Here is a 17,552-nt window from a genome sequence, read left to right as displayed (position 1 = left end):
TATGGCAACTGCTCGGCCTCCGACCGCCAGGCACCACAGAGGGTAGTGCGAACAGCCCACACATTGACTCTGTACCGGCACTCCTCTGTATATATTGTTATTTTACTGCTGCTCTTTAATTACTTGTTACTTTTATCTCTAATTCTTTTCCATATTTTTTGAAACGGTACTCTTGGTTAGGGGCTCGTAAGTAAGCATTTCACCTGTTGTACTCGGTGCATGTGACTGATAGGATTAGATTGTGTTGATGAGGATGTAGACATTGAATCTGCAGTAACATTTTTATTTCATTTTTCGCAACATTCAAATGAAGTAACATGATAATGTACTGTAGCCCTACAAGTGGTATTGTTGATTTGTTGTATCTGAAAGACGAAGGCCATTCAGTCTTAACTTTGACGATCAGAGTCCTGGGGATCTGTAATGGTGATCTCTACTGGTGACCTGTCCTGGGGATCTCTACTGGTGATCTCTACTGGGGATCTGTCCTGGGGATCTCTACTGGTGATCTCTACTGGGGATCTGTCCTGGGGATCTGTACTGGTGATCTCTACTGGTGACCTGTCCTGGGGATCTGTACTGGTGATCTCTACTGGTGACCTGTCCTGGGGATCTGTACTGGTGATCTCTACTGGGGATCTGTCCTGGGGATCTCTACTGGTGACCTGTCATATGGATCTCTACTGGTGACCTGTCCTGGGGATCTCTACTGGTGACCTGTCCTGGGGATCTCTACTGGGGATCTGTCCTGGTGACCTGTCCTGGGGATCTCTACTGGTGACCTGTCCTGGGGATCTCTACTGGGGATCTCTACTGGTGACCTGTCCTGGGGATCTCTACTTGGGATCTGTCCTGGGGATCTCTACTTGGGATCTGTCCTGGGGATCTCTACTGGGGATCTGTCCTGGGGATCTCTACTGGGGATCTGTCCTGGGGATCTCAACTGGGGATCTGTCCTGGGGAACTCTACTGGGGATCTCTACTTGGGATCTGTCCTGGAGATCTCTACTGGTGACCTCTACCGGGGATCTGTCCTGGTGACCTGTCCTGGGGATCTGTCCTGGGGATCTCTACTGGGGATCTGTCCTGGTGACCTGCCCTGGGGATCTCTACTGGTGACCTGTCCTGGGGATCTCTACTGGTGACCTGTCCTGGGGATCTCTACTGGGGATCTCTACTGGGGATCTGTCCTGGGGATCTCTACTGGTGACCTGTCCTGGGGATCTCTACTTGGGATCTGTCCTGGGGATCTCTACTTGGGATCTGTCCTGGGGATCTCTACTTGGGATCTGTCCTGGGGATCTCTACTTGGGATCTGTCCTGGGGATCTGTCCTGGGGAACTCTACTGGGGAACTCTACTGGGGATCTCTACTGGTGACCTCTACTGGGGATCTGTCCTGGTGACCTGTCCTGGGGATCTGTCCTGGGGATCTCTACTGGGGATCTGTCCTGGGAATCTCTACTGGTGACCTGTCCTGGGGATCTCTACTGGTGACCTGTCCTGGGGATCTCTACTGGCGACCTGTCCTGGGGATCTGTCCTGGGGATCTCTACTGGTGACCTGTCCTGGGGATCTCTTCTGGTGATCTGTCTTGGGGATCTGTCCTGGGGATCTCTACTGGGCATCTGTTGATCCTTCTTCTTCAGACTGGTGTCTGATCACCTGTAATATGTAGAAGGATCAACTCAACTGAATGCAGTGCTTTACCTTCAGCACAGATTTATATCCAGTGTTCAATATGCACAGTCTCATTCTTACCTTTCCCTTCTTTGCTTGTGACACTAGGTGTGTCTGACGTGGATGTGGCCCGCTCAACATGCTCTTGATGGCTCTCTGGGCTTCCTGGCTCAACATGCTCTTGATGGCTCTCTGGGCTTCCTGGCTCAACATGCTCTTGATGGCTCTCTGGGCTTCCTGGCTCAACATGCTCTTGATGGCTCTCTGGGCTTCCTGGCTCAACATGCTCTTGATGGCTCTCTGGACTTCCTGGCTCAACATGCTCTTGATGGCTCTCTGGACTTCCTGGCTCAACATGCTCTTGATGGCTCTCTGGACTTCCTGGCTCAGCATGTTCTGTCATTTCTGCAGTTGTACAACCTGATTTGTCGGAAGCCATGAGATCTGCAAAACTGTCCTGCTGTTTTCCTGAAAGAAAACATTGGACAGCTTTACTGTTGAAAAGGCTGTTTCTTGTTTATCAGTCTTGACTTGGTCCATCGAGCCAGATAGACCTGTTGGGGATTCAACTATGCACTGGCACCTAACTGCTCTCCACTAGTGACCCTGCTTTTCATGGTCCGTCTAGTCGGATATACTGAACAAATATAAACACAACATGCAACAATTTCAAAGATTTAGTTGAGTTACAGTTCATAAGGAAATCAGTCAATTGAAATAAATAAATTAGGCCCTAATCTATGGATTTCACATGACTGGGCCTGGGAGGGCATCGGCCCAGCCAATCAGAAGGAGCTATATTACAGACAGAAATGCTCCTCTGGCAAAGGAGAAATACTCACTAACAGTAATGTCAACAAATTTGTGCACAAAATTTGAGAGCAATACGTTTTCTGTGCATATGGAACATTTCTGGGATCTTTTATTTCAGCTCATGAAACACGGAACCTTGCATTTCTATTTTTTTGTTCAGTGTCGTAACTGAAGTGTGATTGGTTACCTCGCGATGTGGGATCCAGTTCCCCATTGCTGGTCAGGTCTCTATCTGAGGTGATGATATCACCAAACAGGAAGTGTATCTTCTCCTGAGCATGCTCCTGATTGGAGGAGCCGTGAAGGGAGTTGTGGAGGATGTCTAAGGCGAAGCGGGCCCTCAGGGACCCCGGGGCCGCAACCTGGGCCAGGCCAGGGTCTGTGGGGCCCATCATGGACCGCCACTCCTCCACAGCATTTTCCTTGGTCAGCACCAGCAGCATACAGGGGCCGCTACAGAGACAGGGTTTCAGATGTACTCGTCCACCCTGAACATTATTAACTGTCTCCTCTACCCTGAACATTATTAACGGTCTCTTCTACCCTGAGCATTATTAACTGTCTCCTCTACCCTGAACATTATTAACTGTCTCTTCTATCCTGAGCATTATTAACTGTCTCTTCTATCCTGAACATTAACTGTCTCCTCTACCCTGAGCATTATCAACTGTCTCTTCTATCCTGAGCATTATTAACTGTCTCTTCTATCCTGAACATTAACTGTCTCCTCTACCCTGAGCATTATTAACTGTCTCTTCTACCCTGAGCATTATTAACGGTCTCTTCTACCCTGAGCATTATTAACTGTCTCTTCTACCCTGAGCATTATTAACTGTTTCTTCTACCCTGAACATTATTGTCTCCACCACCCTGAGCATGATTAACTGTCTCCAACACTAACCCAGAGCTGACCTCCAACACTAACCCAGAGCTGACCTTCAACACTAACCCAGAGCTGACCTTCAACACTAACCCAGAGCTGACCTCCCAACACTAACCCAGAGCTGACCTCCCAACACTAACCCAGAGCTGACCTCCCAACACTAACCCAGAGCTGACCTCCCAACACTAACCTCCAACACTAACCCAGAGCTGACCTCCAACACTAACCCAGAGCTGACCTCCAACACTAACCCAGAGCCAGATACACTGCTCAAAAAGGGAACACTAAAATAACACATCCTAGATCTGAATGCATGAATGAAATATTCTTATTAAATACTTTTTTCTTTACATAGTTGAATGTGCTGACAACAAAATCACACAAAAATTATCAATGGATATCAAATTTATCAACCCATGGAGGTCTGGATTTGGAGTCACACAAAATTAAAGTGGAAAACCACACTACAGGCTGATCCAACTTTGATGTAATGTCCTTAAAGCAAGTCAAAATGAGGCTCAGTAGTGTGTGTGGCCTCCACGTGCCTGTATGACCTCCCTACAACGCCTGGGCATGCTGCTGATGAGGTGGCGGATGGTCTCCTGAGGGATCTCCTCCCAGACCTGGACTAAAGCATCCGCCAACTCCTCTTCGTGTTCTCTGGCAAATGCCAAACGTCCTGCACGGTGTTGGGCTGTAAGCACAACCCCCACCTGTGGACGTCGGGCCCTCATACCACCCTCATGGAGTCTGTTTCTGACCGTTTGAGCAGACACATACACATTTGTGGCCTGCTGGAGGTCATTTTGCAGTGCTCCTCCTGCTCCTCCTTGCACAAAGGTGGAGGTAGCGGTCCTGCTGCTGGGTTGTTGCCCTCCTACGGCCTCCTCCACGTCTCCTGATGTACTGGCCTGTCTCCTGGTAGTGCCTCCATGCCCTGGACACTACGCTGACAGACACAGCAAACCTTCTTGCCACAGCTCACATTGATGTGACATCCTGGATGTGCTGCACTACCTGAGCCACTTGTGTGGGTTGTAGACTCCGTCTCATGCTACCACTAGAGTGAAAACACCGCCAGCATTCAAAAGTGACCAAAACATCAGCCAGGAAGCATAGGAACTGAGAAGTGGTCTGGTCACCACCTGCAGAACCACTCCTTTATTGGGGGTGTCTTGCTAATTGCCTATAATTTCCACCTGTTGTCTATTCCATTTGCACAACAGCATGTGAAATTTGTCAATCAGTGTTGCTTCCTAAGTGGACAGTTTGATTTCACAGAAGTGTGATTGACTTGGAGTTCCATTGTGTTGTTTAAGTGTTCCCTTTATTTTTTTGAGCAGTGTATATAGGATTCTGTAGTACAGTACTAACCTGCACATGAAGTCAACCAGCTGGCTGAAGAACGGTTTGTCTCTGTGTTCCCTGTAGAACTCCTCAGCCGTGTCTCTAGACAACACTGTCTCCTTCAGCCGAGATATAGAGAAACCTCCAGCACGGATCTCCCCCAGGATCTCCTCTGAAAGGGGGAGGAAGGGGAGGAAAGGAGGTTGAGTAGAGAGTGCATGTGGTCACTTTATACGCTGCTGTACAACTGACTAAGGACTGGTTTGGATAACTGGGACACGGTTAATAAACTTAGTGTATTGACTGATTTAGTGAATGTACCTCTATGTTCGTCCATGGAGTCAGGCTTAATGATGGCCAGAGTCTGCTGTTTAGGGAAGAAGAAGTCAATCTCCTCCTCTGCCTCCTCCCTGCTGGCACTGCCATGGAGCTGGTTCAGCTGGTTCTGGGGCTCACTGTCCTCCTCACTGGCCACCATGAACTGGGCCCTGAGGCTGAGGGGAGAGTCACAGAGCACAGTGAGAGAGGCACGACAAAGGAGAGGGGACAGTCACAGAGCACAATGGGAGACGCACTACAAAGGAGAGGGGACAGTCACAGAGCACAGTGAGAAAGGCACTACAAAGGAGAGAGGACAGTCACAGATCACAATGGGAGAGGCACTACAAAGGAGAGGGGACAGTCACAGAGCACAGTGATAGGCACTACAAAGGAGAGGGGACAGTCACAGAGGTTTTCAATACAGTATGAAACTTAGCGGAACACGATTATTTAGTGTTGTGGATATGTGGTGGTATTGAACATGTGGATATGTGGTGGTATTGAACATGTTTTGGTATTGAACATGTTTTGGTATTGAACATGTGTTGTGGATATGTGGTGGTATTGAACATGTTGTGGTATTGAACATGTGTTGTGGATATGTTGTGGTATTGAACATGTGTTGTGGATATGTGGTGGTATTGAACATGTTGTGGTATTGAACATGTTGTGGATATGTGGTGGTATTGAACATGTGTGGTATTGAACATGTGTTGTGGTATTGAACATGTGTTGTGGATATGTGGTGGTATTAAACATGTTGGTATTGAACATGTGTTGAGGATATGTGGTGGTATTGAACATGTTGTGTTGTGGATATGTGGTGGTATTGAACATGTTGTGGTATTGAACATGTGTTGTGGATATGTGGTGGTATTGAACATGTGGATATGTGGTGGTATTGAACATGTTGTGTTGTGGATATGTGGTGGTATTAAACATGTTGTGGTATTGAACATGTGTTGTGGATATGTGGTGGTATTGAACATGTGGATATGTGGTGGTATTGAACATGTTGTGGTATTGAACATGTTGTGATGTGGATATGTGGTGGTATTGAACAGGTTGTGTTGTGGATATGTGGTGGTATTGAACATGTGAATATGTGGTGGTATTGAACATGTTGTGGATATGTGGTGGTATTGAACATGTTGTGGATATGTGGTGGTATTGAACATGTTGTGGATATGTGGTGGTATTGAATGTGTTGTGGATATGTGGGGGTATTGAACATGTTGTGGATATGTGGTGGTATTGAACATGTTGTGGATATGTGGTGGCATTGAACATGTTGTGGATATGTGGTGGTATTGAACATGTTGTGTTGTGGATATGTGGTGGTATTGAATGTGTTGTGGATATGTGGGGGTATTGAACAGGTTGTGTTGTGGATATGTGGTGGTATTGAACATGTGGATATGTGGTGGTATTGAACATGTTGTGGATATGTGGTGGTATTGAACATGTGGATATGTGGTGGTATTGAATGTGTTGTGGATATGTGGTGGTATTGAATGTGTTGTGGATATGTGGTGGTATTGAATGTGTTGTGGATATGTGGGGGTATTGAACATGTTGTGGTTATGTGGTGGTATTGAATGTGTTGTGGATATGTGGGGGTATTGAACATGTTGTGTTGTGGATATGTGGTGGTATTGAATGTGTTGTGGATATGTGGTGGTATTGAATGTGTTGTGGATATGTGGTGGTATTGAATGTGTTGTGGATATGTGGTGGTATTGAACATGTGGATATGTGGTGGTACTGAATGTGTTGTGGATATGTGGTGGTATTGAACATGTTGTGGTTATGTGGGGGTATTGAACATGTTGTGGTTATGTGGTGGTATTGAATGTGTTGTGGATATGTGGTGGTATTGAACATGTTGTGTTGTGGATATGTGGTGGTATTGAATGTGTTGTGGATATGTGGTGGTATTGAACATGTGGATATGTGGTGGTATTGAACATGTGGTATTGAACATGTTGTGGATATGTGGTGGTATTGAACATGTTGTGGATATGTGGTGGTATTGAACATGTGGATATGTGGTGGTATTGAATGTGTTGTGGATATGTGGTGGTATTGGATATGTGGTGGTATTGAATGTGTTGTGGATATGTGGTGGTATTGAACATGTGGATATGTGGTGGTATTGAATGTGTTGTGGATATGTGGTGGTATTGAACATGTGGATATGTGGTGGTATTGAATGTGTTGTGGATATGTGGTGGTATTGAATGTGTTGTGGATATGTGGGGGTATTGAACATGTTGTGTTGTGGATATGTGGTGGTACTGAATGTGTTGTGGATATGTGGTGGTATTGAATGTGTTGTGGATATGTGGGGGTATTGAACATGTTGTGGTTATGTGGGGGTGTAGGGATGTTATATGATGTACTGTACCCCAGGAAGAGTAGCTAATGGGGATCCCTAATAAACCCCAGGAAGAGTAGCTAATGGGGATCCCTAATAAACCCCAGGAAGAGAAGCTAATAGGGATCCCTAATAAACCCCAGGAAGAGAAGCTAATGGGGATCCCTAATAAACCCCAGGAAGAGTAGCTAATGGGGATCCCTAATAAACCCCAGGAAGAGTAGCTAATGGGGTTCCCTAATAAACCCCAGGAAGAGAAGCTAATGGGGATCCCTAATAAACCCCAGGAAGAGTAGCTAATGGGGATCCCTAATAAGCCCCAGGAAGAGAAGCTAATAGGGATCCCTAATAAACCCCAGGAAGAGAAGCTAATAGGGATCCCTAATAAACCCCAGGAAGAGAAGCTAATAGGGATCCCTAATAAACCCCAGGAAGAGAAGCTAATAGGGATCCCTAATAAACCCCAGGAAGAGAAGCTAATAGGGATCCCTAATAAACCCCAGGAAGAGTAGCTAATCGGGATCCCTAATAAACCCCAGGAAGAGAAGCTAATGGGGATCCCTAATAAACCCCAGGAAGAGTAGCTAATGGAGATCCCTAATAAACCCCAGGAAGAGTAGCTAATGGGGATCCCTAATAAACCCCAGGAAGAGAAGCTAATGAGGATCCCTAATAAACCCCAGGAAGAGTAGCTCATGGGGATCCCTAATAAACCCCAGGAAGAGTAGCTAATCGGGATCCCTAATAAACCCCAGGAAGAGAAGCTAATGGGGATCCCTAATAAACCCCAGGAAGAGTAGCTAATGGGGATCCCTAATAAACCCCAGGAAGAGAAGCTAATGGGGATCCCTAATAAACCCCAGGAAGAGTAGCTAATGGAGATCCCTAATAAACCCCAGGAAGAGTAGCTAATGGGGATCCCTAATAAACCCCAGGAAGAGAAGCTAATAGGGATCCCTAATAAACCCCAGGAAGAGAAGCTAATAGGGATCCCTAATAAACCCCAGGAAGAGTAGCTAATCGGGATCCCTAATAAACCCCAGGAAGAGAAGCTAATGGGGATCCCTAATAAACCCCAGGAAGAGTAGCTAATGGAGATCCCTAATAAACCCCAGGAAGAGTAGCTAATGGGGATCCCTAATAAACCCCAGGAAGAGAAGCTAATGAGGATCCCTAATAAACCCCAGGAAGAGTAGCTCATGGGGATCCCTAATAAACCCCAGGAAGAGTAGCTAATCGGGATCCCTAATAAACCCCAGGAAGAGAAGCTAATGGGGATCCCTAATAAACCCCAGGAAGAGTAGCTAATGGGGATCCCTAATAAACCCCAGGAAGAGAAGCTAATGGGGATCCCTAATAAACCCCAGGAAGAGTAGCTCATGGGGATCCCTAATAAACCCCAGGAAGAGTAGCTCATGGGGATCCCTAATAAACCCCAGGAAGAGAAGCTAATGGGGATCCCTAATAAACCCCAGGAAGAGTAGCTAATGGGGATCCCTAATAAACCCCAGGAAGAGTAGCTAATGGGGATCCCTAATAAACCCCAGGAAGAGTAGCTAATGGGGATCCCTAATAAACCCCAGGAAGAGTAGCTAATGGGGATGCGCCTGGCACATACATATACAGTGGGGCAAAAAAGTATTTAGTCAGCCACCAATTGTGCAAGTTCTCCCACTTAAAAAGATGAGACGCCTGTAATATTCATCATAGGTACACTTCAACTATGACATACAAAATGAGAAAGAAAAAATCCAGAAAATCACATTGTAGGATTTTTAATGAATTTATTTGCAAATTATGGTGGAAAATAAGTAGTTGGTCATCAACAAAAGTTTATCTCAATACTTTGTTATATACCCTTTGTTGGCAATGACAGAGGTCAAATGTTTTCTGTAAGTCTTCACAAGGTTTTCACACACTGTTGCTGGTATTTTGGCTCATTCCTCCATGCAGATCTCCTCTAGAGCAGTGATGTTTTGGGGCTGTTGCTGGGCAATACGGACTTTCAACTCCCTCCAAAGATTTTCTATGGGGTTGAGATCTGGAGACTGGCTAGGCCACTCCAGGACCTTGAAATGCTTCTTACGAAGCCACTCCTTCGTTGCAGTGTGTTTGGGATCATTGTCATGCTGAAAGACCCAGCCACGTTTCATCTTCAATGCCCTTGCTGATGGAAGGAGGTTTTCACTCAAAATCTCATGATACATAGCCCCATTCATTCTTTCCTTTACACGGATCAGTCGTCCTGGTCCCTTTGCAGAAAAACAGCCCCAAAGCATGATGTTTCCACCACCATGCGTCACAGTAGGTATGGTAGCATTCTTTGTCCTCCAAACATAACAGTTATATTTTGGTTTCATCTGACCATATGACATTCTCCCAATCTTCTTCTGGGTCATCCAAATGCTCTCTAGCAAACTTCAGACGGGCCTGGACATGTACTGGCTTAAGCAGGGGGACACGTCTGGCACTGCAGGATTTGAGTCCCTGGCGGCGTAGTGTGTTACTGATGGTAGGCTTTGTTACTTTGGTTCCTGCTCTCTGCATGTCATTCACTAGGTCCCCCCGTGTGGTTCTGGGATTTTTGCTCGCCGTTCTTATGATAATTTTGACCCTACGGGGTGAGATCGATTTTGACCCTACGGGGCCCCAGATCGAGGGAGATTATCAGTGGTCTTGTATGTCTTCCATTTCCTAATAATTGCTCCCACAGTTGATTTCTTCAAAACAAGCTGCTTACCTATTGCAGATTCCGTCTTCCCAGCCTGGTGCAGGTCTACAATTGTGTTTCTGGTGTCCTTTGACAGCTCTTTGGTCTTGGCCATAGTGGAGTTTGGAGTGTGACTGAGGTTGTGGACAGGTGTCTTTTATACTGATAAGTTCAAACAGGTGCCATTAATACAGGTAACGAGTGGAGGACAGAGGAGCCTCTTAAAGAAGAAGTTACAGGTCTGTAAGAGCCAGAAATCTTGCTTGTTTGTAGGTGACCAAATGCTTATTTTCCACCATAATTTGCAAATAAATTCATTAAAAATCCTACAATGTGATTTTCTGGATTTTTTTCCTCATTTTGTCTGTCATAGTTGAAGTGTACCTATGATAAATTACAGGCCTCTCTCATATTTTTAAGTGGGAGAACTTGCACAATTGGTGGCTGACTAAATACTTTTTTGCCCCACTGTATACTTTCAAAGGCAAATAAATGTTGTCTTGCCCATTCACCCTCTGAATAGCACACATACACAATCAATGTCTTAAACATGCTTGGTTCAAGTCACCAGTGACAAAGAATGTTCTTAATGGTTTGTCTACTCAGTGTATATACACATTACTTTTGAGCAGAGTCCTATGGGACCTGGTAATAAACAGTCCTACTGGACCTCGTAATAAACAGTCCTACTGGACCTGGTAATAAACAGTCCTATGGGACCTGGTAATAAACAGTCCTACTGGACCTGGTAATAAACAGTCCAATGGGACCTGGTAATAAACAGTCCTACTGGACCTGGTAATAAACAGTCCTACTGGACCTGGTAATAAACAGTCCTACGGGACCTGGTAATAAACAGTCCTATGGGACCTGGTAATAAACAGTCCTACTGGACCTGGTAATAAACAGTCCTACTGGACCTGGTAATAAACAGTCCTATGGGACCTGGTAATAAGTAGTGATCTTTATGAGAGCAAGTCGTACCAGTCGGGCTGCTCCTCCCTGGCCTTGTTGACGTCTTTAGGGCCCAGAAGGTTCCTCCAGTGGTCCACAGCTCCCGTCCTGGCCAGGGCCAGAGCCAACACAGGACCGCTGTAACAGAAATACAGTCAACAGAGCCAACACAGGACCGCTGTAACAGAAATACAGTCAACAGAGCCAACACAGGACCACTGTAACAGAAATACAGTCAACAGAACCAACACAGGACCACTGTAACAGAAATACAGTCAACAGAACCAACACAGGACCACTGTAACAGAAATACAGTCAACAGAGCCAACACAGGACCGCTGTAACAGAAATACAGTCAACAGAACCAACACAGGACCGCTGTAACAGAAATACAGTCAACAGAACCAACACAGGACCGCTGTAACAGAAATACAGTCAACAGACTAGAGAATACTAGACTAGGGGGGAATAATAGACTAGGGGGAATAATAGACTAGGGGGAATAATAGACTAGATAATAATAGACTAGGGGGAATAATAGACTAGGGGGAATAATAGACTAGGGGGAATATTAGACTAGGGGGAATAATAGACTAGATAATAATAGACTAGATAATAATAGACTAGGGGGAATAATAGACTAGGGGGATAATAGACCAGGGGGAATAATAGACTAGAGAATAATAGACTAGGGGGGAATAATAGACTAGGGGGAATAATAGACTAGAGAATAATAGACTAGGGGGAATAATAGACCAGGGGGAATAATAGACTAGGGGGAATAATAGACCAGGGGGAATAATAGACTAGATAATAATAGACTAGGGGGAATAATAGACTAGGGGGATAATAGACCAGGGGAATAATAGACTAGAGAATAATAGACTAGGGGGGAATAATAGACCAGGGGGAATAATAGACTAGAGAATAATAGACTAGGGGGGAATAATAGACTAGGGGGAATAATAGACCAGGGGGAATAATAGACTAGAGAATAATAGACTAGGGGGAATAATAGACTAGAGGGAATAATAGACTAGGGGGGAATAATAGACTAGGGGGAATAATAGACTAGGGGGGGAATAATAGACTAGGGGGAATAATAGACTAGAGGGAATAATAGACTAGGGGGGAATAATAGACTAGGGGGAATAATAGACTAGAGGGAATAATAGACTAGGGGGGAATAATAGACTAGGGGGAATCATAGACTAGATAATAATAGACTAAATAATAATAGACTAGACAATAATAGACTAGAGAATAATAGACTAGACAATAATAGACTAGAGAATAATAGACTAGGGGGGTAATAGACTAGGGGGGAATAATAGACTAGGGGGGAATAATATACTAGGGGGAATAATAGACTAGATAATAATAGACTAGAGAATAATAGACTAGGGGGGTAATAGACTAGGGGGGAATAATAGACCAGGGGGGAATAATAGACCAGGGGGGAATAATAGACTAGGGGGGGTAATAGACTAGGGGGGAATAATAGACTAGGGGGAATAATAGACTAGATAGTAATAGACTAGGGGGGAATAATAGACTAGAGAATAATAGACTATGTGGGAATAATAGACTAGGGGGAATAACAGACTAGGGGGAATAATAGACTAGGGGGAATAATAGACTAGAGATTAATAGACTAGGGGGAATAATAGACTAGATAATAATAGACTAGGGGGAATAATAGACTAGGGGAATAATAGACTAGGGGGAATAATAGACCTGGGGGGAATAATAGACTAGATAATAATAGACTAGGGGGAATAATAGACCAGGGGGAATAATAGACTAGATAATAATAGACTAGGGGGAATAATAGACTAAGGGGGAATAATAGACTAGGGGGAATAATAGACTAGAGGGAATAATAGACTAGGGGGAATAATAGACTAGGGGGAATAATAGACTAGGGGGGAATAATAGACTAGAGAATATTAGACTAGGGGGGAATAATAGACTAGGGGGAATAATAGACCAGGGGGAATAATAGACCAGGGGGAATAATAGACCAGGGGGGAATAATAGACTAGGGGGAATAATAGACTAGGGGGGAATAATAGACCAGGGGGGAATAATAGACTAGGGGGAATAATAGACTAGGGGGAATAATAGACTAGGGGGAATAATAGACTAGAGAATATTAGACTAGGGGGGAATAATAGACTAGGGGGAATAATAGACCAGGGGGAATAATAGACCAGGGGGGAATAATAGACTAGGGGGAATAATAGACTAGGGGGGAATAATAGACTAGAGAATAATAGACTAGGGGGAATAATAGACTAGGGGGAGGGAATAATAGACTAGGGGGAATAATAGACCAGGGGGGAATAATAGACTAGGGGGAATAATAGACTAGGGGGAATAATAGACCAGGGGGGAATAATAGACTAGGGGAATAATAGACTAGAGAATAATAGACTAGGGGAATAATAGACTAGGGGGGATAATAGACTAGGGGGAATAATAGACTAGAGAATATTAGACTAGGGGGGAATAATAGACTAGGGGGAATAATAGACCAGGGGGAATAATAGACCAGGGGGGAATAATAGACTAGGGGGAATAATAGACTAGGGGGGAATAATAGACTAGAGAATAATAGACTAGGGGGAATAATAGACTAGGGGGAATAATAGACTAGGGGGAATAATAGACTAGAGAATATTAGACTAGGGGGGAATAATAGACTAGGGGGAATAATAGACCAGGGGGAATAATAGACCAGGGGGGAATAATAGACTAGGGGGAATAATAGACTAGGGGGGAATAATAGACTAGAGAATAATAGACTAGGGGGAATAATAGACTAGGGGGAATAATAGACTAGGGGGAATAATAGACTAGAGAATATTAGACTAGGGGGGAATAATAGACCAGGGGGGAATAATAGACTAGGGGGGAATAATAGACTAGGGGGGAATAATAGACTAGAGAATAATAGACTAAGGGGAATAATAGACTAGAGAATATTAGACTAGGGGGGAATAATAGACTAGGGGGAATAATAGACTAGGGGGGAATAATAGACTAGGGGGAATAATAGACTAAGGGGAATAATAGACTAGAGCATATTAGACTAGGGGGGAATAATAGACTAGGGGGAATATTAGACTAGAGAATATTAGACTAGGGGGGAATAATAGACTAGGGGGAATAATAGACTAGGGGGAATAATAGACCAGGGGGAATAATAGACTAGAGAATATTAGACTAGGGGCGAATAATAGACCAGGGGGGAATAATAGACTAGAGAATATTAGACGAGGGGGGAATAATAGACTAGGGGGAATATTAGACTAGGAGGAATATTAGACTAGGGGGGGAATAATAGACTAGGGGGAATATTAGACTAGGGGGAATATTAGACTAGGGGGAATATTAGACTAGGGGGGAATAATAGACTAGGGGGAATATTAGACTAGGGGGAATATTAGACTAGGGGGGAATATTAGACTAGGGGGAATAATAGACTAGGGGGAATATTAGACTAGGGGGGAATAATAGGGATGAGATCTTATAAAGACCAAATAGTTTTCTGATTTGTCTTCTTGCTTTGATATTGTAGTTCTCTTGTGTTTCAATGGTCAGATGGTTACCTGGTCATGTTGTGCAGTAGGGCAGGGAAGTAGTCCTGGTCAACATGTCGTTTGTAGAACCGTCTGGCCTGTTCCTCTGTTAATATCACCTCTCTCTGGAGAGACACAGTGAAGCCAGCCTCATGGATACGAGACCAGATCTCATCTGGAACAGAAACCCATACTGAACCATCCTCATGGAGACCAGACCAAATCTAGAATAGAAAACCATACTAAACCAGCCTCATGGAGACCAGACCAGATCTCATCTAGAATAGAAAACCATACTGAACCATCCTCATGGAGACCAGACCAGATCTAGAATAGAAAACCATACTAAACCAGCCTCATGGAGACCAGACCAGATCTCATCTAGAATAGAAAACCATACTGAACCAGCCTCATGGAGACCAGACCAGATCTAGAATAGAAAACCATACTGCACCAGCCTCATGGAGACCAGACCAGATCTAGAATAGAAAACCATACTGAACCAGCCTCATGGAGACCAGACCAGATCTAGAATAGAAAACCATACTGCACCAGCCTCATGGAGACCAGACCAGATCTAGAATAGAAAACCATACTGCACCAGCCTCATGGAGACCAGACCAGATCTCATCTAGAATAGAAAACCATACTGAACCAGCCTCATGGAGACCAGACCAGATCTAGAATAGAAAACCATACTTGAACCAGCCTCATGGAGACCAGACCAGATCTAGAATAGAAAACCATACTGCACCAGCCTCATGGAGACCAGACCAGATCTAGAATAGAAAACCATACTGAACCAGCCTCAGAACAGAACAGAATACTTTAGAAAAGGTCATCAAAATGATGCTTCAATTTGCCTTCAGACTATTTCTGATATTTCTTTCAGTTGTCAGAAAAACATTTTGAGGAATCGCTAATAAATGACTAAACGGTGTGAGGATGAAACCGTGAAAATCTCAGAACGCAAATGACTTCTTCACTGCATACAGTCCTGTGATGCTTTTAAGCTGATTTTAGAAACAGACGTGTGTTGTGTACAGTAATTGGCATGCGCCCACCTTTGCTCTCCCTGGAGAGGTTGGGTCGGATGAGAGCCAGTGTCCTCTCCATTCGCCCTTCCTCCTCGTGCTGCTCTGCCCGGGAAGAAGTCCTGAAGCTGGGGAAGAAGAAGGCCAGCTCCCTCCTGGCCTGATGGCTGTCGTCACTACCGTGGAGCGTGTTGAACAGGGTTTCACTGCCATACTGGGCACGTAGGCTAGGGGAGGGAGGAGGGAGGCGGAAGGGAGGGAGGAGAGGAGGGGAAGGAGTGAGAGGAGACAGAGGAGGTGAGAGGAAGGTATGGAGGAAGGGAGAGAAGAGGGAGGAGGAGAGAAGAGGGAGGAGGAGAGAAGAGAGAGAGGGTAGAGGAAGGGAAGGGAGAGGTTGAAAGAGGGGAGAGAAAAGAGAGGAGGAGAGAAGAGGGAGAGGGTAGAGGAAGGGAAGGGAGAGGTTGAAAGAGGGGAGAGAAAAGGGAGGAGGAGAGAAGAGGGAGGAGGAGAGGGTAGAGGAAGAGAAGGGAAGGAAAATAGGAGGACAGATGGTTACTCTGCTGGTGACCAGTGAGGATAGTTAGGAGAGGAACGGTGCCTTGGGTGTGTCTGTTCTGTTGGAGCAACAATCTGTGTAGATACATGCCATCTTCATTCAATGAAGTGAATGTCCACACAGCCCTCAAACTAAGCATGCATGTGTTGTACACAGATACATACCACTATTAAAATTAAAAACCCTCAAATGTTTGTACTGAATATATGTTACTTTAATATTATGATCATTGAGTATTGTGCCTGTGTCCTGTTCCTGTATAAATACTGTGTTTCTGGATTAGGACCGTGTTTCTGGATTAGGACTGTGTTTCTGGATTAGGGCTGTGTTTCTGGATTAGTACTGTGTTTCTGGATTAGGGCTGTGTTTCTGGATTAGGACTGTGTTTCTGGATTAGGGCTGTGTTTCTGGATTAGGACTGTGTTTCTGGATTAGGGCTGTGTTTCTGGATTAGGGCCATGTTTCTAGATTAGGGCTGTGTTTCTGGATTAGGGCCGTGTTTCTGGATTAGGGCCGTGTTTCTGGATTAGGGCCGTGTTTCTGGATTAGGACTGTGTTTCTGGATTAGGACTGTGTTTCTGGATTAGGACCGTGTTTCTGGATTAGGGCTGTGTTTCTGGGTTAGGACTGTGTTTCTGGATTAGGGCCGTCTTTCTGGATTAGGGCCGTGTTTCTGGATTAGGGCCGTGTTTCTGGATTAGGGCCGTGTTTCTGGATTAGGGCCGTGTTTCTGGATTAGGACTGTGTTTCTGGATTAGGGCTGTGTTTCTGGATTAGGACCGTGTTTCTGGGTTAGGAATGTGTTTCTGGATTAGGGCCGTGTTTCTGGATTAGGGCTGTGTTTCTGGATTAGGACTGTGTTTCTGGATTAGGGCCAAGTTTCTGGATTAGGGCCGTTTCTGGATTAGGACCGTGTTTCTGGATTAGGACCGTGTTTCTGGATTAGGACCGTGTTTCTGGATTAGGACTGTGTTCTGGATTAGGGCTGTGTTTCTGGATTAGGACTGTGTTTCTGGATTAGGACCGTGTTTCTGGATTAGGACCGTGTTTCTGGATTAGGACTGTGTTTCTGGATTAGGGCTGTGTTTCTGGATTAGGACTGTGTTTCTGGATTAGGACTGTGTTTCTGGATTAGGGCTGTGTTTCTGGATTAGGACCGTGTTTCTGGATTAGGACTGTGTTTCTGGATTAGGACCGTGTTTCTGGATTAGGGCCGTGTTTCTGGATTAGGACCGTGTTTCTGGATTAGGACTGTGTTTCTGGATTAGGACTGTGTTTCTGGATTAGGGCTGTG

At 44.9% G+C, this 17,552-nt stretch overlaps 1 protein-coding gene across 2 annotated transcripts in view; it reads right to left on the bottom strand.

Annotated features, from left to right (window-relative positions):
- Positions 1-266: 266 nt before the first annotated feature.
- The window catches only part of nme9 (NME/NM23 family member 9), a 20,350-nt gene continuing 3,064 nt past the window's right edge, over positions 267-17,552 (bottom strand). Inside the window, exons 9-17 of one of the 2 annotated variants that reach the window (XM_031806281.1) lie at positions 15,733-15,929; positions 14,699-14,843; positions 11,115-11,222; positions 5,044-5,216; positions 4,750-4,894; positions 2,680-2,945; positions 2,061-2,147; positions 1,761-2,024; positions 267-1,664 (exon numbers count right to left, since the gene is read on the bottom strand). In XM_031806281.1, coding sequence (XP_031662141.1) covers positions 1,645-1,664; positions 1,761-2,024; positions 2,061-2,147; positions 2,680-2,945; positions 4,750-4,894; positions 5,044-5,216; positions 11,115-11,222; positions 14,699-14,843; positions 15,733-15,929 — 1,405 coding nt within the window. In that variant the 3' untranslated portion in view covers positions 267-1,644. Of the gene's footprint in view, positions 1,665-1,760; positions 2,148-2,679; positions 2,946-4,749; positions 4,895-5,043; positions 5,217-11,114; positions 11,223-14,698; positions 14,844-15,732; positions 15,930-17,552 lie in introns of both variants that reach the window. The other variant, XM_031806280.1, reaches the window with a different exon arrangement.

This window comes from Oncorhynchus kisutch, linkage group LG26 (assembly GCF_002021735.2).
Source record: "Oncorhynchus kisutch isolate 150728-3 linkage group LG26, Okis_V2, whole genome shotgun sequence".
NCBI classification, from domain to species: Eukaryota; Metazoa; Chordata; class Actinopteri; order Salmoniformes; family Salmonidae; genus Oncorhynchus; species Oncorhynchus kisutch.
The sequence above is the reverse complement of the archived record's forward strand: the minus strand, read 5'-3'. Positions and strand labels throughout refer to the sequence as shown.